The following is a 24467-nucleotide window of genomic DNA, read 5'->3' on the forward strand; positions in this document are numbered from 1 at the left end:
CGAGTTCAAATCCAGCCTCAGACACTAATACTTCCTAGGTGTGTAACCCTGGGCAAGTCACTTACCTCCAATTGCTTCAGCAAAAAAAGAAGAGTCATAGGGAAGAGCAAGTCATACTACAAGTAGTTCATTGACCACAGTGTGGTAAATACTATTGAGTATATGTTTGAGGACACTAAAGCAAGAGTACATATTAAATTATCATAAACATGGGGATGGGGAGAAATCCCCTTTAGCTTAATTCTATAAAAACTGAAATATTGACCCAGAAAGTAGATTGACTCATTGGTTCTGGAAACTACTAAAATGATCTTTGAAAGGAAAAAGCATTGGCCCTCACATTTTTCAAGAAATATTTAAGTGCAAATATGGGGCAGTCATTCCAGGAACCTTCAGCATCCACCTACAAATATTAATAATATAATACTCATATTATTGCCATTGTTTTCATTGGCTCAAGGTGAAACTGAGTTACCTTTGATTAGGTTCGGTGCAGGGCAGAGAGTTGTGGGAACCCCTTCTGGTCAGCACAGGTCCTTCGTAAAAGAATTTACAAACCTGAAAAGTTAGACTGGCAAAAAGAAGTTTATTGGCACTGAGAAGTCAGCCTTTGCTAGGAGGCTACTTACTCAATGGCAAGGTCCTGACAGAAAAGTAAAAGTCTAGCAGAGGAGTCCTGGCAGAAAGATAAAGAGGGGTTAACGCTAAAAAGAGAATGCCTTCTCATTGGGCAGAGGGTCCTAGCAAGCTGCTATGCCAAGGGGAGAGAGAGGTTCCTTGGTATGGCATGTTCTTGCCTTGGGCCTCTGCAAGGAGAGAGTTTAAGGAAACCTGTTATGTGGGTAGCTCTTGGTGAGGGCAAGGACAGCCTGAGCTGATCAGACCAGGATTTCTTAAATGAATGAGAATTTAGAATTTCAGAAAGATCAATGGGAGTTGATTTGCCTTTGAATAGTGTTGCTTCTCTCATCCTGGGAGGATGGGCCCTCTCTCTAGACTCCTTGGAGCCTGGTCTCTCAGATCAAAAAGGGGACACAATTTAATTTTAAAGGGAACAGTTTCACTAAAAGGAACACAGATTCAGAGTGATAATCTTAAAGGGAACACAGCTTCAGTAAAAAGAAGTTTCCCTCCTCCTTCAATCTTGATGAGAGTCAACATAAGTTATAAGTTTCATATACTAAAATGTAGCTAATATCACTTTCTTCTGGCAGAACATTACTGTACTTTGATGCTAATGTTCATTTTCCACTCATCTTTAACCACTCCCCAAGCTATGTTCCAAGTGATGTTTTTTATAATGATTTTTCCCATTTACTCTATAGGTCAGCTATTTGGCTACGATAAATAGTAACGTGATCCAGCAAATGAAGAAACTCAGAACTATGACCATACAAAATTATTGTGCCCTTATTAAGTAACCTACAACATTCACAATAACATGTTACTCATCTTTGCCAATTTAGGACAAAATAAAGAAATTGATGACAAATCTGTTGAAAATAACTAATACTATATACCTACTAATATCACCATTATTGGAGCAAATTTCTCTCAGATATTCCCCAATTTTAATGTATAAGTCTATGATGTAAATTGTGAAGTTTTTTGTGTGATGTGTATTTATATTTACACACATGTATACTTCAGTGACAGAGGCCATGAAAGCTGACAGTTTGCTCTGAGTTCACTGCTATGGGGTTTTCAGACTTCTCAGCTAGGAAATTAGTTTCCCCAAAGCAGAGAAGTAAAGAAAGTAGCCCAAACAAACCTTGAACCAGTCATATATCGGGACCTTTTATTTCCACACGGAAAAAATGATAGCCTTGATAACCACATACATTACAAAGTCATTCATCTCTACTAGTTCTGTCAGTTCAGAGGCCTTGTTAAAAGGCAAATGGTGTTTTCAAAACTGCCAATTAAATGCTGTTTTGCATTTCACCTCTGCACAGGCTTTGCTACTCAAACAGCCAAAGGTGTTCTTCTGGTTATCTCTTTTCTGCTGTTGGTAACTCCCCTTTTGGCTTGTCTACTTCAACTGCTGCCACTGGAACTGCTCCAGTAGCACTTCCCTGGTGGCTTCCTGGGCTAACCAATGATACTCTTTCTTCCTGCTATAATGGTGTTACCTTTTAAGAGCCCATCAGGCCTTCTTCAGAGAAAAGAAGGTACAAGAGAGAAATAGTCCCATACTAGGCTAGTCCTGTTTCTAGATTCTAAACTTCAAAACCATGCCCCTGCAAAGGAATCTTCATCATCCCTACCTGTCTTTTCATTTGCCTTTTTGGTATTGTCTTCTTTTGTTAGAATATAAATTCTTTGAAGGCAGAGACCATCTTTCTTTTTGCTTGTATTTGTATCCCCAGCATGCAGCATAATGCTTGGCAATTGTTTTCATCCTTCATACTTGATGTTGAGGTCAAGGTACAGTATGTTTGACTATGGGTGATCAGACCAGTACTAGGTTGAAATAGATTGCAAGGCTCTACCACAAGTTGGGCAAAAATAGTATATTTGAACATTTGAGGTAGAGCTTTCTCTAGATTTGCACATCCTATATTTCCTTTTTTTTTTTTTAATTTAATAGCCTTTTATTTACATGATATATGCATGGGTAACTTTACAGCATTAACAATTGCCGAACCTCTTGTTCCAATTTTTCACCTCTTACCCCTCCACCCCCTCCCCTAGATGGCAACATCCTATATTTCCTTTGAGCTGCTTTGATTCTTCTTTGCTCACAGAGCACAGCACCTTCTTTGATGTCCTGTGCCAGAGTCTCCCATGTCTCACAAATGATACTAAAGTTCTTCAGAGAGACCTTGAGAGTGTCCTTGTATCATTTTTTTCTGACCTTTGTGTGAGGACTTAACCATCTGTGAGTTGTCCATATAATAGTCGTTTAGATAAAACTACATTTGACATGCAGGCTATGTGGCTAGGCCATTGGAGTTTTGCTTTCTGCAATAGTTTGAATGCTTAGCAGTTCAGTTTTTTTTGTTGTTGTTTTTGTTTTTTTTTTAATTTAATAGCCTTTTATTTACAGGTTATATGTATGGGTAACTTTACAGCATTAAAAATTGCCAAACCTCTTGTTCCAATTTTTCCCCTCCTTCCCCCCACCCCCTCCCCCAGATGGCAGGATGACTAGTAGATGTTAAATATATTAAAATATAAATTAGATACACAATAAGTATACATGACCAAAACGTTATTCTGCTGTACAAAAAGAATCAGACTCTGAAATATTGTACAATTAGCTTGTGAAGGAAATCAAAAATGCAGGTGGGCATAAATATAGGGATTGGGAATTCAATGTAATGGTTTTTAGTTATCGCCCAAAGTTCTTTCTCTGGGCATAGTTGGTTCAGTTTATTACTGTTCCATTGGAACTGATTTGGTTGATCTCATTAGCAGTTCAATTTGAGAGAGAACTTTGGGTGCCAGGAGATCTTTAGTATCTTCCTAAGACAATTCAAATGGAAATGTTTAGTTGCCAAGCCTGACAATTAATAGTTGTTCATTACAAGATTAGAAGGGAAGCAATAAACTGGGAAAATATTTTTACAGTCAAAGGTTCTGATAAAGGCCTCATTTCCAAAATATATAGAGAATTAACTCTAATTTATAAAAAATCAAGCCATTCTCCAATTGAAAAATGGTCAAAGGATATGAACAGACAATTCTCAGATGAAGAAATTGAAACTATTTCTAGTCATATGAAAAGATGCTCCAAGTCATTATTAATCAGAGAAATGCAAATTAAGACAACTCTAAGATACCACTACACACCTGTCAGATTGGCTAAGATGACAGGAAAAAATAATGATGATTGTTGGAGGGGATGCGGGAAAACTGGGACATTGATGCATTGTTGGTGGAGTTGTGAACGAATCCAACCATTTTGGAGAGTAGTTTGGAACTATGCTCAAAAAGTTATCAAACTGTGCATACCCTTTGATCCAGCAGTGTTACTACTGGGATTATATCCCAAAGAGATTATAAAGAAGGGAAAGGGACCTGTATGTGCACGAATGTTTGTGGCAGCCCTTTTTGTAGTGGCTAGAAACTGGAAACTGAATGGATGTCCATCAGTTGGAGAATGGCTGAATAAATTGTGGTATATGAATATTATGGAATATTACTGTTCTGTAAGAAATGACCAACAGGATGATTTCAGAAAGGCCTGGAGAGACTTACACGAACTGATGCTGAGTGAAATGAGCAGGACCAGGAGATCATTATATACTTCAACAACAATACTATATGATGACCAGTTCTGATGGACCAGGCCATCCTCAGCAACGAGATCAACCAAATCATTTCTAATGGAGCAGTAATGAACTGAACTAGCTATGCCCAGAAAAAGAACTCTGGGAGATGACTAAAAACCATTACATTGAATTCCCAATCCCTATATTTATGCACACCTGCATTTTTGATTTCCTTCACAAGCTAATTGTACAATAATTCAGAGCCTGATTCTTTTTGTACAGCAAAATAATGTTTTGGTCATGTATACTTATTGTGTATCTAAGTTCTATTTTAATATATTTAACATCTACTGGTCATCCTGCCATCTGGGGGAGGGGGTGGGGAGTAAGAGGTGAAAAATTGGAACAAGAGGTTTGGCAATTGTTAATGCTGTAAAGTTACCCATGTATATATCCTGTAAATAAAAGGCTATTAAATAAATTAATTAATTAAAAAAAAAATAGTTGTTCATTTCCTTCCTTCTTTTCACAATTTCATTCGTAATTTGCATATTAGTAATGTCATATTCCAGGATTTTCAGTTATATAGTATTACCAGGAGGATTTTAATGTCTAAAACATGAACATATATAGAAGAAAGCAATTTGAAATTAATCAGAATACTATAATTTTCCAAATATAAATAAGCCTGATCTTTCCCTATTTTATTCTAGTCTCACGAGGCTCATTGTCCATCTGTAATACCTGTCTAAAATTTGTATACTGAAAATCTCCATCCAATTACATTTCCTATGTCATGTGAATGGGCAGCTAGGTGTCATTGTGAGTAGTTTGGCCTGGAGTCAGGGAAACCCCTCTTCCAGAGTCCAGATCTAACTTCAGATACTAGCTGTGGCAACCCTCTTATGTGATGATCACATATTTTAAAATCAGCTGGAGTAAGGAATTCAGGTTAAGGGAAAATCCTCAATCTTTATTCTTTGCTGAGGTAAAGAGGGATGGCGATAGGAAGTGAGAGCAGTCGACACAAACCCCACCAGCAGTCTCTCTGCCTCTCTCTCTCCACCCACCAAAATCGTCTCTACGTCATTTCCTATACAACACATCAAAACTTGCACAGAGAGTGGGTGGGACCGTTCTTTCTCCAAGCATATATTAATAGAGTATCGGTCCAATTGCTATTTAGCCTCACATGCTTGGGACCTCAGTGCATCAACTTGAGCTTCAGCCCATTACACACTTAGCCTTGTTTGCCTCAGTTTCTTCATCTGTAAAATGAACTGGAGAAGGAAAAGGCAAACCACTCCACTGTGTTTACTAAGAAAAACCTAGAAGCAGCTAGGTGGCACAGTGAATAGAGCACCAGCCCTGTAGTCAGGTCTCAGACACTTAACACTTCCGAGCTGTGTGACCCTAGGCAAGTCACTTAATCCCATTCTATTTTAGGTTCTGGAGTTAGATAAAAATGAAATTATCCTGAGCATTAATAAGTTTACATTCAATTGGAGGAATACAAAATGTATACAGATAAGGAAATACAAGAAATTTCAAGAAGGAAAGAACACTGTAATAACTGAAGGAATCAGGAAAGGCCTTGTAAAATAAGAGACCTGTCAGCTATGCTTTGAAAAAAAAAGAGAGAGCTTCTAAGAGGCTAGAAATATGTAGCAGTACATTCCAGAGAGTAGAAACTACCTATGTTTTATGTCTTATTTGCTGTTTCTGCGAGAGAAAAAAGTCATTTAATCTTTTATGATTTTAACATGACTTAGGAAGCACCTTGTTTTTTTCAGTCATGTTTGGCTTTTTGTGATTTCATTTGAAGTTCTCTTGGGCAAGGATACTGGATTTTTCTCTAACTCATTTCACAGATAAGGAACCTGAAGCAAACAGGGTCAAATGACTTACCCAGGATTACACAGCTAAGAAATGGCTAGGGCCAGATTTGAACTCAGGAGGATGAGTCTTCTTGACTCTAGACCTAGCACTCTATCTACTGAGCCACCTAGCTGCCCTTAATCTATTTAAAAAGAACCATTTATACAGTATTTTGTTTTACTAATCAAACTTTTTTAAAATTAAAAACAGATGGCAGGATCTTATATTTATATTCTCTATACCTTTCAGTGAGTTTTTTGCTGTAATGTTACCTACCATAGAAAATTTTCTACAAAAAAGCTGCAAGGACCATCTTCCTGCGGACATCACATATTTCAATTCATGTAAAAACTTATTCCCATAAAGCTATGTTAAAAATAAGAAAGCAGGCTTATATTTGGTAGTTGTCTTTTAAGCTGGTTCTTATTGCCTATTATCTTTTCTGTTAGTTTGGAATTTTTCCTTCTATGAGCTATTTTGAGCATTGAACCCTCAGCACCTTTAAATTTGTCTCACCATCACAAATTTTTTGGCATGTGTTTGGTCAGATTCAGATTCTTCCCAATCTGATATTTTTTATTTCTCCCCAACTTAAAAATATTTACTTATTTATTTCTACTTCATCACATAATAGTGTGAAGGGCAGAAATCAGTCCTTTTCATTTTAGGTTTCAGATTTGTTGGAAACATTGGGGACACACAAACATGCGGTGGAGGGTGTGTGTGTGTGTGTGGGGGGGGTGTATGTATTAAGTTTTGCCACTTGGAGGGAAATTCAAATGGCAGAGCTACCCCTGTCAATTGAAACTGGATGCCTGAGCAAGGTCTGCATGTGATCTTCAGAAAAAGACAAAATTCTGCAACCAAGATTTAACAAGGGATTAGAATTCAGGTAACAAGGGATTAGAATTGCTGGTTTATCAAACAAAATAATAGTAATTTTAAATGTTTATATGCCTTGGAAAATCATTTTCCTAGTAAAGTCAAAAAACATGGGAAAGGATTGCTCTTAATTAGATTAGTCAAAATTATTTCTTTCTTTGTGTAGTCATCACCATAATTCTCTCTTTAGGGAGATCAGAGCTCTTGCCTGAAGTTTAATTTAGTTTACCATTAGAAATTGCCTCAGCCTTTGAAAAAACTGTTACAAAAACTTTTCAGGCTAAGACACTAGTTTCTTCATACTTGATTATGTACTGGCAAGATTTATTTCATTCAAGTGAATCCAAAGACTAGAATACTAAGTAAAAATTATTTCTTCATAGTTCTGCAAAAGGAAATGAGAAGGGGAAATGGAAGTATATGTCCACATTCCCTTTAATGTATAAATGATGTTTATTAATCTAGAATCTCATTTTACATTTGTTAATCAATGGGTGATATATGCTACTCACAGTTCATTATAAATGAACTTTCTTCATTTTACTTAAATTTATTAGATACAACAGAACAATAAACTAAAGAAAAGAACTATTCCATATTCTAACAGTATGTCAAATAGGATATTGTATTTGAGAGCACTGCCTTGAATAGCAGATTATTTGAGATGTGGAGTAAAAAGCAACACAGTGAGTGGAGGCTGTGTTCAAACTGACTTAAGTCTCCAGCTTTTAATTTGCTGAATAGTGACAAGAAGGCTAGTAAGATTACTGAAACTATCTAAGATCAAGGTGGTCCAATTTTAAAGTAAATAACATTATTCTGCTGGTCAGATAATCTGTAGATAGTCATCTAATCCCGTTAGCCATATTTATAACAAAATTGACATTCTCAATCTAAATACTATTTGTTCAGTGGAGTTATATATAACTGTGGAGAGTGTACATTCTCTAATCCAACAACTCTTGCACTGTAACTGTATTTCCTTGTAATTTTTTTGCTAAGTATTATTGGATGATTATAAAGGCCAGAAAGTTAACCAATTCCCTTTCTCCCAGCAAATACTGGAAATTGTCCAGGAGCATTTAAACTAGATTAGATTCTCTTAGGTGCTTGATTTCTCCCCATCCCCCACATTGGTTTTCCAAGAGAACAAAGTATCTGAAAGAGTCCATGAATTACCAAATGTATACTTTCCTAGTCCATATTTCAGTGCTCTCACATGCGCTCCATTGCCCATTTATCTTTATCTTTGGAATTCTTTGTGAATTTCTTGAGTGATAAAAGATTATTTTCCTATTGTAAGTTACTTCATTTTTAAAATTCAGCATTTTTTTCAGGACGTGTATATAATTCTAAAGGAATGGCAGTATCTATCTATTTCACTATTCTCTTAGGTCCTCAAGTGTAATAATTCTTTGAATTTGTTGTAATTTTAGCAATCTGGGCTCTTTTCTCTTTTCTGCTGCTTTTTTAGTTGACTCTTAATAGGGATTACCATAGCTGACAAAAAATGAAGATCTTGTGTTGGTCCCTGTTTAAAACAGAGAAGGGTTTCTAGATCCATCTTGCTTCTGTTGATGAGTCAAAAATTTGAGTCACTCTTCTGACCTCTGGAGGTTAATGTTTGTTGTTAACATAATTGCAATTTTGAATTTTCTTCTTCTGAGATAATCTTCATAAACATTTCTTGTTGTCTTTTAATTAAGCTTCATGTCAGTACTGTGCCAATTTAAACGACCTTAATTTTTTTCATTCTTTCTCCAGTTCTTAACACACTGATTTCTTAATATTTCTAAAGAGGAATCAGGAGTGGGAAGTGGTGGAGCTTAGCATACTTCCACAATAGCAATAATGGAAAAATAATCATAATAACTCACATATAACTTCTAAGTTTCAAAAGGTTCCGCAGCCTAATATAATGGATAGAAATGGAGCCTCTAAATCAAGAAGACATGAGTGAAAATCCCACCTCTTCCACATGCTAGTTATATGAGATTTCAAGTTGCTAAGCAGATGCTTACTTTCATTGGTGGAAGGCATTTCCTGATCAGAAGTTCTCTATACCCATCATATCACAGGTCTGGATTCATTGCCTTTCTGTCCCTTTTTTACCTTATCTCTCTAGGGGGGGAAAAACCCCATGAGGTAAGTGGTTATTCCCATTATCATAATTATTCCCATTCTACAGATGAGTAGGCTCAGAAAGAAGGGCCTTAACCATGGTCATGTGACTAGTAAATATTACAACAGGGATGCTAACCTAGTTCTCTTCTGAATGTGCTAATTTCTCTGAATATCTCTTACATATAACCCTTTATTTCTGTTCTCACTACCACCACTCTACCTAAACCAACGCTAGTCATCTCATTCCTGACCTCTTTTAATAGACCTCCTAACTGTTCCCCCAATTCAGTATGGTTTACCAATACTACCAGATTAGTCTTTTTTAAATTGCAGATTTAATTTTATAACTCCTCTGCTTTAAAAAAAAAATCTCCCATAACTTTTTATTTCCTATAGTGCACAGAACTGATTCATGAGCTTGATATTCAAATTGTTCACAATCCCACACTCTCTTTCTTGAGTCTTTTATTCTTCCCTGGACTATCTCAATCAGTGAATATTTATTATTAAAGATCTGTGAAGCACTATGTGAGAGGTTAACCAAGACAGAAGTGAAGAAATCCCTGCTGCAGCATAGGTATGAGTGTATACCCACACATATCCATATATATACACACATACACATACATATCACTTCAAAGACAAATAGTACAACATAAAGGCTATTGGGAACAAGGATGGGACTAAGAGTTGATTGAATGATGAAGCCTCATGTGAGAGGAGAAATCTGAGCCGAGTCTTGAAGGGAACACAGGATTCCAGGAGGTGAGGTTGGTAAGCACCCTAGATAAAAGGCCTAGAGACATTCCCTTGTCTAAAAGAGGGAATGGAGTAGGAGTGAGGGTGATAGGTGTGCTTCCACAGTGGAGTATCATTGATGAGGAAGAGAAAGATGAGTTTGCAGAAGAATTTGTACTGAGTTTTCCTGAGATTAGGAGTGATGTGGTCTGACTTAAATGTGATCTCGTCATGTAGTTAGATGTGGCCTGGAAAAGCAATCTGGCAGCTCTGAATGTGGATTGGAGTGAGGCAGGAAGGAAGTTCAGTGAATGGAAGTATTAGGGCAAAGGTCAATGAGAGCCTGAATTAGAGTCATAGTTGTTTTGATATAAAGAAGGGAATCAGTGTAGAGATAAAAAAGGACAAGATTTGGTATTCGGTAAATATTAATTTTTTTTTAAATGCTTGCTATTTAATTTTTTTGAACTCATGTAAATCATTTCCATATTAGACATATATTAGAGAGACTGACTAAAAACAATATGCTTCAATCTGCACTCAGAATTTATTATTTTCTCTATGAAGATGGATATCATTTTTCATCATGAGTCCACCAAAATTGTCTTACATCATTGTTCAATAAATATTTATAAGTTCCTACTACATAGCAACCATTTATTAAGTGACAGAAATACAAAAAAGCAGCAAAAGATAATCCTTCCCCTCAAGAAGTTTACGTCTAATGGGGGAGACAACAACTGATTACCTATGTGAGATATATGAAATGAGGAGTTGAGCATTTCATGAAGGTATGAATCTGAGTGATTTAGAATAGAGGGGGTGGTTTGGAAGGAAATCAGCCAATAAGCATTTATGTATTATTACATTATGTATTATGTATTATTATAGTAGTACCTACTATGTGCCAGATTCTGTGCTGAGTTCTGGGGACACAAATACAACGAATGAAATTCCTTAATCCCAAGAAGCTTATAATTTTTCTGGGGAAACAAGAGTATATATAAGCATATACAGAATAAGGATAAAGAAAGTAAATGCTAGGTACAGGGGGAAAGGCATTATCAGTGGGGAATCAAGAAGGACATAGAAGGCGCTCTCCAAACTGAATCATGAAAGAAGACAGAGACTTTGTGAGGTGTAAATGGGAAAAGAATGTATTCTAGATATGGGAGACAGCCAATAGTAATAGACAAAGATATAATAGAGACAAGAATGCAGTGCTGACTAGAGGATAAAAAGGTAGATTGGGACCAGAATGGGAAGAGCTTTAAGAGCTAAAAAGAAGAATCTATATGTGATCCTAAAAAGAAAAGTAAGTGATCATTAGATTTATGATCAGCTCTTCTTTTTAAGGTAAATCATTTTGTCCACTGTATGAAGCTTCCCTACTTGAGTAGGGAAGAAACTTGAGAGAAAGCAACTTCAAAGCAATTGCAGTAATCCAGATGAGTAGTAGTAAGAGCGTGGCCTGGAATAGTAGCTGTGTTAGAGAAGAGAAGCATGCATAAAGTGAAGAGAAATGTGACCTCAAGGTAGAAATGTCAAAATGTTATAGCTAGGATAATTAAACAAGAGAGAGAGAAAAAGAGAGACAGAGAGGAAAGAGAGAAGAGAGACAGGATGATTATGGGGTTAATCTGCTGGGGAAGACAGAAGAGGATAGAAGATAAAATGCATAATATAATATATGCCCAGAGCAAGAAGAAGAGCCACTTCATTCATTATCAGAGACTAGGAGAAAAATATCAATCGATTTTGAAATGGAGAAAAGAGAAAAAAGATGCTGAAAACTTCCATTTTCTCAGTAATATTAAAAACAAGGTCCTCAACTGAGAATTGGCAGTGGGAGAAGAAAGAGTAAGAGGCTTAAGAAAAAGTTTGCACTACTTCTATGAACAATAAAATGGAAAGAATAAAAGGAAACATAAGGAATTTTGTTTTTTGACATGTCAAGTTTGGAAATGAGATACGTGTAGGATATCCAGATCAAAATGTCTAATAGGCAGTTGGTAATGCAGGACTATATATCCAGACTCTGTCTAGATAACTAGATCTGGGAATGATATGCATAGAAATGATAATTAAATCCATGGGGGCTTATGCAGTCATAGGCTACAAACACTCCTGCCTTAGTCATAACTCTAAGATTTTATTCATGACAGTACTAGTACCAGTAATGATACTTTCCCATCTCTTTTTTTTTTTCTTTCCCTTCTCTTATGCCCAGCCTTCCGTTCAGTGTATAGTTCAAGGTCTGCCTGTTCCATGATGTCTTCCTTAATGTCATTACCATTTATATCTATATGTAACTCATTTTGTAACTTAATCCTTAAGCCTGCACAAAATTATAATATGAGTAGATCTTTGTTTTTTCCTCAGCCAAATTGAAAAGTTCCGAAGGGTAGGGACCAGGTCTTAAGTTTATGTATAATGTAATATACTTGTGTATATGTATATATTTATACTTTTGTATATTTCTTTCAGTGCCTAGTAATGCTATCCTGATACCAGTACTTACTCAAAGAAAATAAAGTGGTTGATTTTAAGTTCATACTATACTGTTGAATATTTTTTCTAGGTGTTAATTTCTTTTAATTTTCTTACAGTCCAGATGACTTACTCAATGCCTTGAACGAAGGTATCAGTCGTGCAGATGTCATCATCACATCAGGGGGTGTATCCATGGGAGAAAAGGTATGAAAAAAGGATCTCATGATCCCATTGTAACTCCCTGGAATATGATCAGTCTGTTTTTTATTGCCCTGGCATCTTACAAGTCCCTCAAGTAGCCTTTGCCCATTACCCCAAAATCTAGGGCACCTTCACGACAACAGAGAGGGTTATGGTTTAGGTGGGTAAAAAGACCAATTTGGGCCCAAACATAAGTAGTGGTTTAATCCAAAATAGATAGTTTTATAACTCCCATAAGATTTTTGTTTTGGGTTTTTTTTTCCTCTACCTTAACTTCACTGTGCTTCTCCAAGCACAGATAGTGTGTACTCTCAAGAAAAAATTTCAAATCAATTTAAGCAGGAGTCTGCTATTCTAAACCTATGTAAATCAAAAACTATTGGATCCCAGGCTTACTTTAGCCCGAACCCAACTGGGGTATTAGTGGCTCTAAACTTGTAATGAAAGTACTTAGCTGCCCAGGTCTGCTTTATTGTATTTCAATACATACAAGGAGGTATTTGTGATCTCTGAAAAATGAAAGCAGATTTTGGTGTAAAAAAGAATAATTGCAAATTGCAGGTGTTTTCTGTGTAGTACTAAAAACGTTGGGAAAACTTAGAATTATCTGGTTCACTGTCATATTTGGAATATATTTATTAACAAATACAACATTATGTCTGATAAATATAAGGTTATAAACCAAAGCAGCATATTTGCAAATATTGCATCCAGCCTTACAGTTCAATGTTTTAAAAATATTCTGACTTTTGCCAGACTGTCAGATTTCTACAAGCCCATCCTATGCTTAGTTCTGATTTCATTGTGTATCAGTAGTCTGAAGAAATCATAGGATTCAAGATTTAATGTTAGAAGGGTCCTTAAAGATAATGTAATCCACCCCTTCTGTTACAAATGAGGAAACTGACAAAACAAGAATAAGTGACTTCCCAAAGTCCCAAAGTGGTACAATCAGCATTTGAATCCAAATCTTCTGACTTCAAATCAAGACCAACTCTTTTGACTATACCATGCTGCTCCCCAAGTATGAAGTTGTTGGGATTTTTTTGTTAGAGTAGCAATTTCTTATTTTCTGAGAGCATGATTTCTCTTAGCCAGAGTTAACTTCTTTCAAGTCCTTTGTAGTGGGCCTGATCTAATCAATATACTCCTTGGTTTCATCATCTCTCTTTGGAAAACAGCCTCAGAATTCCATGCCTTTCCCTTCAGAGAATAACTTTCAAAATATTTGAGAATAGTTTCTTACTTACCAAAAAATAGAAGAGTTATTTTGACTAAAATCACTGCCTTGAATAGTATAGAGAAGTGGAGATGATAAATACAAGTAGAGTATGCACCTATAAAAGCCCCAGGTAAATTCCTGATCTGATTGTCCTTTAAAACTTCAGAGTAGTCTTTAATCTCAGATAGAGCAAACTCCAGTAGTTCTCCCCAAAGATCACAAAGGCAAAATACTGAGGGCTATACATATCTTTTTAAATTATATTTGGTATTTAGAGCAAATACTGATATGTTACACATATTAAATTTGCTATCTCCAGGGAGCATTTCATGTACATGGCTCCTAATAAACTTAACAGTAGGGTGATGAGAACTGATTTTTATCTTCAAAATGTATTGCTTTATATCTAAGTGATAAGTTTATAACACACACTTTCTGTTTTACTATATTCTATTATATTCTATGTTGTACTATATGCTATTAGACTATTGTCTGAATGAAGAAGGTTTATCCTCCAGGTTGTGCAAGTAAGAAATGAGTCATTAGTGAAGAATATTGCCTTTTTTTTTTTTTTTTTTTTTTAATGCATGTTACCCCAAAGTCATACAGCTGAGAGGTGAAGAATATTTAATGTACTTATGGTTGGAATGATAATGATTTTTTTTGTTCTGAACCTATGTTATTGACATAGGGAATGTGACATAGGAAATTTCCTCCTAAGGAGGAAACTCTTCCCTGGAAAATTAGAACCTGTTCCAATCTCACACTCTCCAAGCCTTGTCTAAGATGGTGAAATGTTAACTGAATCCCTCAGTCACACAGCCAGTACTGTCAGAGGCAAGATTTCCTAAGGCCAGAGTTGGATCTCTATTACTGAATGTGCTTCTCAGGGATAATGATAGCTTGAATTTATAAAGTGCTTTAAGATTTATCACTTTTCTTATAACATTGAGAGGAATTATTATCATGTTCATATATGAGAAAACTAAGTAGTTCATTGGTTTCGATGATATTACAAAGTTAAATATTAGAGCCAAGACTCAAACCCTGCTCTAACTCCAAATAGAAGTACTTTTCCCACTATACCATGATACTTCTATGGATTTCAGAATGTATTTGACTGGGGAGTACAAAAGGGAGCTTTAAAGACTCCTCAAACAGTGTCTCTCACACATAAATTAAAATATTGCAAGATTCTATGATAGATGTAACCATAAAGATAGCTTTGTTTAACCATTTAATGGCTATCAACTTCAGACTCACCTCAGGGGTTAAGGTTCTCCAGAGGCTATCAATAGATGACATCATTGCATACATTTTTCCCTTTGATTTATTTTTCCCCTTTGAAATACATGATCATTCATTTTCCCTTTTGAAATACATAGTCATTCCCCTTTGATTTCCCCCTTTGAATATATGGTCATTCAAACTGACCTTAGTTAGCCACTGAATCTTTTTTGATGGGAGAAAGTAATCAGGGTTAAATAGTTTGCCCAAGGTCACACAGCTAATAAATGCCCAAAATCAGATTTTAACTCAGGCCCTCCTGACTCCAGGAATTGTGCTCTATCCACTGAACCATATTGCTGCCCTCTAGCCACTGATACTTGAAAAAGAAAATGGACAAATATATATTATTCTACCCAGATTATAATATGCTGCTCATTTTTTTTAAATTCATTTATCTTTTTTTTGTAACTCAAGATAATTTATTTTATATTGAATTTTTTTCATTTTCAAAACATATGCAAGGATAATTTTTCAACATTGACTCTTGAAAAACTTTATGGTTCAATTTTTCCTTCCCTTCCCCCTACTCCCTCCCCTAGATGGCATGTAATCCAATATATGTTAAATCCAATATAGGCATTCATAAAATTTCATTAATCTTAAAAATCATTTCCTTAACAGTTTCCCTCCCTTTTGGAGTAAGTTCATCTGTTTTCTCCTGGGATCATGTAGATGAAATCATCATTCCACACTTGTATACTCTCCTATGGCATATCAGTTCTTTTTTTTTTTTTTCCACACTAGGCAAGTTCATTGATTTATGAGAAGAGAATAAACATCTCTTTCATTCTCCCTACATGGCAAAGGAGGAAATGGATTGTTTTAATATCTCAGGCCTGAATTACAACCACATTTGGTTAGAAAAATCCAGTGATAAGAATAGTATGGAATACTGAAAAAAAAAAATATTTATTCTCATAAAGCAAAGAAAAAGGAACTGTTTAATGGCATAAGAGAAATTTTAATTCATAGAAAAGTATGACAAAATTCTATTCTAAAACTACTATGTTCCTATGAATGTTTCATTTTGCATAATACCTCTATTTCAGTGTCTAGGGCAAGAACTTTATCTATATTTATATAACAATTCTGTGGAAGGAAAAAAATCCCTATCACCAATGTTTCCCAAAGCATTCAGGCTATTATTTTAGGATCATCTAATTTAGAGGTGGAAGAGGGCTTAAAAATCATAGGATCATAATCTACCTTTGAAATGGGACTTCAGGAATCAAGGAACGAAACTCCCTCACTTCACAGTAGATGAAGAAACTTAGGTCCAGGAAGGTAAGGGAGGGACCTACCCAGCATCACACAGAAAGTAAAGAGAGTCTGATTTAGACTTGAAAACTATGACCAAGCTGGAGGGAATGCTTTATCCTAGGCCAGGCTGGTGAATCCTACTGGAGAAATCTAGCTGGGCCTTAGCCCATGCAGCTCTGGATCTGGTCCTGCAGGAGCCTGGCCTCTCAGAGAGCCAGGCTTCTCTTCTCTGTGTCTCAGCCTGGGGGAAATCCCTCACACTTGAACTTAGCCCCTAAGCTCCTTTGGAGCCCATCTTCTTCAACTGTGGGTGTCAAGCCCTCCACTCCTCCCATGGGGGTCTCAACTGAATGTGGAAGTCACGAAATTTGTTATCAGTAAATGTCTGGTTTGTATACCTATTTTACATACTTAAATACCCAGGATTATATAAAAATGTCTTGAGTAAAAAAAAGGGTTCACAAGTGAAAAAAAAAAAACTGCTCTAAAGAATGTAGTGAAAACCTATCCCCTTTCCAGCATGAAATCAAGAAGGGTACAATTATTTATCTCCTTCTCATAACTTCTTAGAATTCTTAGAAAATTTTTAGAAAACATAAAAGAAACACATAAAAGACACACATGAGGAAAAACAATGTAAGCAAGTAGCAGTACCTTCTAAAAATTGTTCCATTCCTCTAGAAGCTTGATGTTTTAAAATACCAAACATAAAGTATTTTGCATGATTTCTGAATTGGCATTTCACTTTCTCTCCAGCTTTGTACTATTTTCCTCAAGGTCCATATCTTTTCACAAACTAAGCCGGGAGTTAGACTCTTCCTTCTACCTGTGGTCATTTTCTCTATCACTTCCCAGTAGGCTTTGACATTTTTTTTTATTCAAAATCAATTTTTATTGATTTATTTTTTAATTTAACTTTTTTGGTTACATTTTAATATCTTCCCTCTCTTCCCACCTCACACTAGAGAAGGTCATCATTTGACACAAGTTTATTAATGTGTGTAAAACTGCATCATGCACACTTTTGTTGATCCATCTTTCTCTAGAGGTGGAAAACATCTTTCATATTGTTGTTACTGTGTACAACATTTTCTTGGTTCTGCTCATTTCACTTTTCATTATTTCATTCAAGTCTTTCCATGTTTTTTCTAAAATTAACCCAGTATGTCATTTTTATGGCACAGTAGAGAGCCATCCTATATCACAAATAGTATTTTTTAAAGACAAAAGAAAAAAACAATATATACCAAAATATGAAAATATTTGCCATATTCACACTTATAGTTCTCACACCTCTTCAAAGGGATAGGATGGAAATATTTTTTCTTTGAGATTATGATTGTATTTCATAATTTTGCAGCATTCACTTTTGATTTTGTCTATGTGCTTTTTTTTCCCCCTGAGGCAACTGGGGTTAAGTGACTTGCCCAGAGTCACACAGCTAGGAAGTATTAAGTGTCTGAGGTCAAATTTGAACTCAGGTCCTCCTGACTTCAAGACTGGTTCTCTATCCACTGTGCCACCTAGCTGCCCCCTGTGTGGTTGTTCTTTTTGTTTACATCATTGTAGTTACCGTGTAGACTATCTTCTTGGCTCTGCTTACTTCACTCAGCATCACTTCATACTTTAGCATACTGTTCATGTAATATTCAAATTTATATATATATAATTTATGGGTATCTACATCATTTCCAAATCTTTGCCTCACAAAAAGCACTACTATAAACTTTGTGGTCTAGATAAGGTGTTCTTCCTAATAGTTTCCCTAGGGTAAAAATTTACTAATAGAATCTCTGATAGAAAGGATATTTTTGTTAATCTTATTTGCATAATTCCCAATTGCTTTCCAATAATGGTTGTCACAGCTCCAACAATGATAGGCTTGTCCCACAGCTCCTCATTTTATTTGGTGGAATATTTCAATCTTTTACAGCATGGGAATGAAACATGAGCACATGTTCATTCCAGTATTGTCATTTGATTCCATATTCTTAGGGAAAAAAACAGAAAGCAGAAGAGTCTCCAAGAGTTTTAAGATCAAATCTCAAGCTCACCTCGCCCAGAAGATATGAGCAGTTCTGAAGCTCTGACAGATTCAGAAGGCAAGGCAAAAAAGAAAGATAGGATCATTCCTTAAAGTCTACTCTATGGGTAGTCCTTCCTACTTCTTAGGTAGACCAGTCTTCTCTGATTCTGCTTTTTTTTTTTTTTTTTTTTTTTTCAATTATTAAACAACTTGTTCCCTGTTCTGCCATCCCCCACCTACTGGAATTATGATAATAATAATAGCTAACAGTTATATAATGATAAGAGCCTTACAATTATTATCTGATTTGATCCTCACAAAAACCGTGGGAGATAGATGCTATTATATCATTCTAGTTTTACAGATGAACGAACTGAGACAGAGGTTAAACGATTTGCCCAGGATCCTATATTTCTAAGAGTCTGAATTTGAATTTGGCTTCCTGAGCACTCTATTCACTGGTGCCATTTAAAAATACAGAAAATCCATATCATATAAGTATATCTGAGCAAAACAGATTCTCAGGTTAACCATGTCTAAAAATGCATTTCACATTTTTCATGTTAATCTCTCATCTCACTTTCATGAGATGAACCCTATTCTACTTTATTGATCTTCTGGAATCCTGATTGATCATTGCATTCATCAGAGTTCTAGTCATCTAGAAATGGTTAGCTTTACAACATTTAATGCAATTGTAAAAATTGCTCTACTACTTGTACTCTTAACTCTACATCAGTTTGTATGTCTTCCCAAGTTTTTCAGCATCTGTCTTTCTTCATTTCTTACCATACAGTAGTATCCATTATATTCATATTGGCTTCCCTAGTTCCTAGTTATTTATCACTACATAAAGAGTTGTTATAAATATATATTTTTAATATATGACTTTTTCCTCTTTCTCTGAAGCCTAGTAGTGGTATGGATTCAAAGATCAAAAGGCATAATGGCCTATAATTTGAATTTTCTTTTCCAGAATAATTGTGCCATTTCATAACTATACCTATAAAGTATCAATCTGTCTATTCTTCTACAACTTCTCTGATATATTTCATTATTCTATTTTATTAATTTTGCCAAAATGGTAGGTTCAATTTGGCATTTGTCTAACAATGATTTGGAGCATTTTTCCATGACTATGTTGAAGGGGTGAAATACCCTAACAGCGATTGAGGTCCCCAGGCCAGTGTCACAGGTTTTGTGAAAGAATTCACAGTCCCAGTTTCCACACAAGGTTTGGCAAAATCAGGTTTATTTTCATTGAAAAGCTCTTTCTCTCAATGGGCCCTTTCCTGATTAGGAAGATAGCAAAGATTGGGGTACAGAATTTTGATTTTATTTAGCTTTCTATGGCTTGGGGCTAGGGAGAAATTTGAGGGACTAATTTCCAAATAAATAAAGGTGGTGATTGTTTCCCAAGCCAAATTGATTCCCAAATCGATTGGAGGTGGGAGTGTAATACTGGAGAAACTGAGGCAAGATAGAGATTAGAGAGTATTTAATAATTTATTAAATGGGAGAGATTTCCTGGGACCAAATGGATCCATGGTTTGGTCCCAGGGCTGAATGAGACTATCGTCTCCAAGAATCCAGCAAACAATGAGAGTTCTCAATGACCTATGGCTCAGACTCAGGGGGTAGACTGAAGGGGAGGAAGAGTCAGGGTGCTGAGAGCAGAACGGGACTCTGACAGTCCAGTTCTGACAGGATGAGGGGAGGCATGGGAGGAGGAACCCCAGAGATGGGAAGAGACATCTTGATAAGATAGTATCTGACATTCCAGTACCTTGGGATGGGGAGAGGCATTCTGATATTCTAAAATATAAGATCTTTTATCCTTATCAAATATTCTGATAAAAAGGGAAGGGAGGTTTTGTAGGACTGAGAAGCAGGGAAACTGAGTCAGGACTGGGTCAGGAGAATTATGGACTGAGAACTGTGGCATAACAGGAATTTCTTGTGGGAACCCGGTAGGAGGGTGAGGATCATTTCAGGAATCTTCCCAAAGCCAAGTGGCCCAATCTCCAGAAAGATCAGGGGGACACAGAGTCCTATTACATCAACTGTAAATATCTTGGGTTTCTTCCCTTAAAAACTGTTTCTTTATATCCGTTGGCCATTTATCATTTGGGGAATATCTCTTATGCTTATAAACTTGAATCAGTTCCTTAATATATCTTGGAAATATGACCTTTATCAGAGAAACTTGCTGCAATATTTTCCTGGTTAACTCTTTCCTTTTTAATCTTGGCTACATTGACATTTGCCCTTCTCAAGTACTATGGTACCTGTCCCTTTCTCCATGATCTTTCAAACATAACTGACAGTTGCTTATCATTGATGTGTCCTATTTCTTTCAATATTCTAAAATGTAGCTCATCAGGTTACAGAAACTTGAACACAAAGGATAACTAAGTATAGTCCCTTTAGATATTTCAAAAAGCAGTTCCTGGTTACTAATTTTTAATACCATCCTTTCCATTTTAAAGACCAGTCTTCTAGGCTAAGAAAAATAAAGGCTGAGCAGCTCTTTCTTTTCTCCAATTTTTATCACTGAAAGCAGAAGTCTTATTTACTTCTTTGTTCCTCCCATTTTCCTCCAAATATTTGAATCCCTAACCCCATTTTTTTGTCTTGCCTTTCCTTTTCAAACTCAGCTTACTCTGATCTTTAGTGCTCTTGACATTATTCTTACAGAACAATAGCATGCTTTTATATTCATCCTCCACCTTCTTTAAATAACTTTTTAAATTTTAAATTTTAAACAAGGTTGCTATTATACCCTGCCTAGATCATTGTAATAGGCCTGCTAATTGATCTCTTTACTTCCATTCTCATAGACCTCATATTGTTTTCCAATATACTTGTCATTTACTGCTCTGTATTATAATTACTGTGTTTGTTCTTATTTCCCATACTAAATACATACTCTGGGAAATCTGCCTTTTTAAAATGCAACTATTATTTTACTTTTTGTCAATTACCATGCATTAATTTTGTCTTCCTCCCACTTTTCCTTTCCCCAGGGGAAAAAAAATGAAAGCAAAATTCTTATAGCACATATGCCTAGTCAAGCAAAAATAATTCTTGCACTGTGTCCAGAAACATGTCTCCTTCTACACCCAAAGTCTATCATTTCTCTGTCAGGAGGTGGGTAGCATTCTTTATCATTAGACCTCAGGAATCATGTTTGGTCATTGGATTTGATGAGGTGTGAGGTTGGGCTCAGAGAAAGAGGAAAAGAGAGACACAGGTCCATGTGACAAGAATTCACAAACCCGAGTATCTGTGGAAAGGCTTTGAAGTTCTTTGGTCTAGTTTGAACCTAAAACTTTAAATGGGCTCTGAAGTATATATTACGTTGAATTGCAAATTCGAAAAAGTAGCTTAAGTGTTGTCTGGGCTTGTTAGAGAGTTTAGCTTAATTAAAGTGCTCGATTTGCTTTCGAGTGATGCATGGTAAAATCTTATAGTTCTTAGTCATGAGAGTGTAATAAATAGGGGGGTTAGAGGGAGTAGGAGGGATGAGATAATTGTAGTTGTTGGGATTAATAAACGTAAAGTTTATTTCTTTTTTTCACTAAGAAAAGAATTCTCTTAGTGGACAAAAACCCCTAATTCAGTCAGGAGATTTTGTAAAGAGGTTTGCTTTACGTACTTAATTTTATGGGCGGACATTGGCCTAGGGCTAGGGACAGTTTGAGTTGAAATCATACCGAATCTTTGATTTGAATAGAGAATTTTCAGTAGTGAGTGTTATCAATGGGGGTGTGCTGGTCTCCTTCAGGATAACAGAATGAAGCTACTTATCCTGATTCCCCAGGTCGGGTCTTTTACAGGGACTCTCTTCTTCCAGGAGTTTTAGAGAGACAGTTTCAGAGTCCCCCTCAGTTTCAGGGTTCTCATGTCAGATTGAGCAGAGTTCTTAGATTTTGATCCAGCCTCTTATTTTAATTGTGTGAATCTGTTTCAAGTCTGTTTCTTATAAATGACATGTTGTTGGACTCTGCTTTCTAACCCATCTTTATACTCCTTTGTGTTGTGGGTAATTCTTTGTCATTCAGATCCATAACTGATCATGAATTGGATAAATTTCTCCAATCTCTTCTCTTTATCCTTTTCCTTCTGTTTCCCACCTTCTCCTTCTAAAGAGGATGGTAGAGATGTAATGCCTGAGAAACTAGAGCAAGATAGAGATTAGAGAGTTTTTAATATTTTATTTGAAAGGGATTTACTGGGACCAAATGGATCCATGGTTTGGTCCCAGGGCTGAATGAGACAATCTTCTCCAAGAACTCAGCAAACAATGTGAGTTCTCAATGACATATATACACGTGGCTCAGACACAGGGGTAGACAGAGGGAGTCAGAGTGCTGAGAGCAGGAACATGGGACTAACAATCCAGTTCTCACAGAGTGGGCAGAAGCATGGGGGACATCTGATAAATTGGATTACAGAATGGGGAGGGGCACCAACATTCTGATGATGTCTAAGAAAGAATGTCTTTTATTTGGATCATCATGATTAGAAGGGAGGGGTGGTGTTGCAGAACAATTAGTAATTGAGGCAGAACAATTCAGGGAAACTGAGGCAGGACAATAAAAGAGAACTGTGGCACAACAGAGAGAAGACGAACGTTCATATGTCTGATGCCTTCTACTTGTGCTCCTTTGCTCCTCTTCTCTCTCCTTATCCAGAGTGTGATCTGGATAATAGAAATAAGCTTTTTGTTTTAAACGCCTCTGTTTCTTAAGGAAGTTTAACTCTTAAGGAGTTTATTTTGTTTAGGATTAATCCTTCTCTTAATCTATGGTACTTCTCTTCTCTCACTTCTCACATTCTCACTCTCATACTGAATAAAATGTATGATGTGTGTTCTTCCCTCCTTGGACCAGATCAGATTAGAATGAGGTTCAAATGATGCCTGTTTCCCTGCCCTCTCCTTCTCATGTATATGTCTTCTACAGATATACATTGAGTGTGTTAATTAATTTTCCCTGCCCTTCTTCTTCCTTTTCCCCTCCCTTTCCTTTCTTTTGAGATCATCAAAACATAACAGAACTATGTCCAGTGCTCTGTCTTTTTAGACTCTATGACTCCTGATAATGAGAGGGCTCTTGGGCAGACACCTCGACATCTCCCCATACTAGAATTTAAATAGTTTATCCTTGTTTAGTCTCTTATGATTGTTTTCTTATCCTTACTTTTTAATGTTTTTCTTGACTTCTATGTTTTTATTTTAAAGTTTCTATTCAATTCCAGTCTTTGTTTCCAGTGTGTTGCTCATTGTTTCTAAGTTTACTTCTTAATGAACACAGTCAGGGCCCATGACCACTCCTTATCCTGAAATACCATCCCTAGTGCAAGCCCTCTTCTCACTCTGCCCAGGATCTGTGACCTCAAACTAAGGAATGTCAGAGCTGCCACTTAGCATCTATTCCAGCATACTTCACAAGGACAGTCTCCTCTGTGTATATGTGAGACCCCTTCTTATGCTGTTCATCACCTCAGCTTTCTTTTAGTCCTTGCACTGCAGTGCTCTTCTACATAGCCCTTTCTCTCTAGATCCTGTCCTTAGTGTCTGTCTCCTTGCTAACTTAAACTGAGAAAATTAGTATCTTTTTCTTGGATTTACCAGTCAAGACTTTCTCCAGTGCTTTTTCTCTATCCTGGAAGGGGATGACTATAGTTCTTCTGGCTGCACTACCATCTTGGCTCCTCCTCTGACTCAACTTTGACATGATTTCTCTACCTTTCTTCTCACTGCAGGGTTAGGAGAAAAGGGGGAAAAACCAAGAGATCGTTGTGGATTTGTTTCCCAAAACACTGAGTCCTTCATCTCTGAACCACACATATCCACTAAAGTTCTCAGGGGGAGTTCAGTGAAAACTATAGAAAGAACTCTAGTCATAATGCCACTATATAAATATTAAGTAACAGAGCTAGGATTCAATCCAGTAATCTTTCTCTTATACCACACTACTTCAAAAATAATATGCTTTTTAAATAGTGCATTTATGTACAGTATAGTTGTATTTAGTTTCCTGTAAGTATTGATTGCTTGGGGATTTTATGAAAGGGGGGGGGTTGTTTAGTAGAGGAAAAGATTGGTATTTGGAATGGTGGGAAATGTAAA

At 36.3% G+C, this 24467-nt stretch overlaps 1 protein-coding gene across 13 annotated transcripts in view; it reads left to right on the plus strand.

Moving 5' to 3' along the window:
* The window catches only part of GPHN (gephyrin), a 751804-nt gene that overhangs the window by 694783 nt on the left and 32554 nt on the right, over positions 1-24467 (plus strand). For all 13 annotated transcript variants that reach the window (XM_031952740.1, XM_031952743.1, XM_031952746.1 and 10 more), the window contains one exon: positions 12449-12536. In XM_031952740.1, the coding sequence (XP_031808600.1) occupies positions 12449-12536 (88 nt within the window). The remainder of the gene's footprint in view (positions 1-12448; positions 12537-24467) is intronic.

This window comes from Sarcophilus harrisii, chromosome 2 (genome assembly GCF_902635505.1).
Source record: "Sarcophilus harrisii chromosome 2, mSarHar1.11, whole genome shotgun sequence".
NCBI classification, from domain to species: Eukaryota; Metazoa; Chordata; class Mammalia; order Dasyuromorphia; family Dasyuridae; genus Sarcophilus; species Sarcophilus harrisii.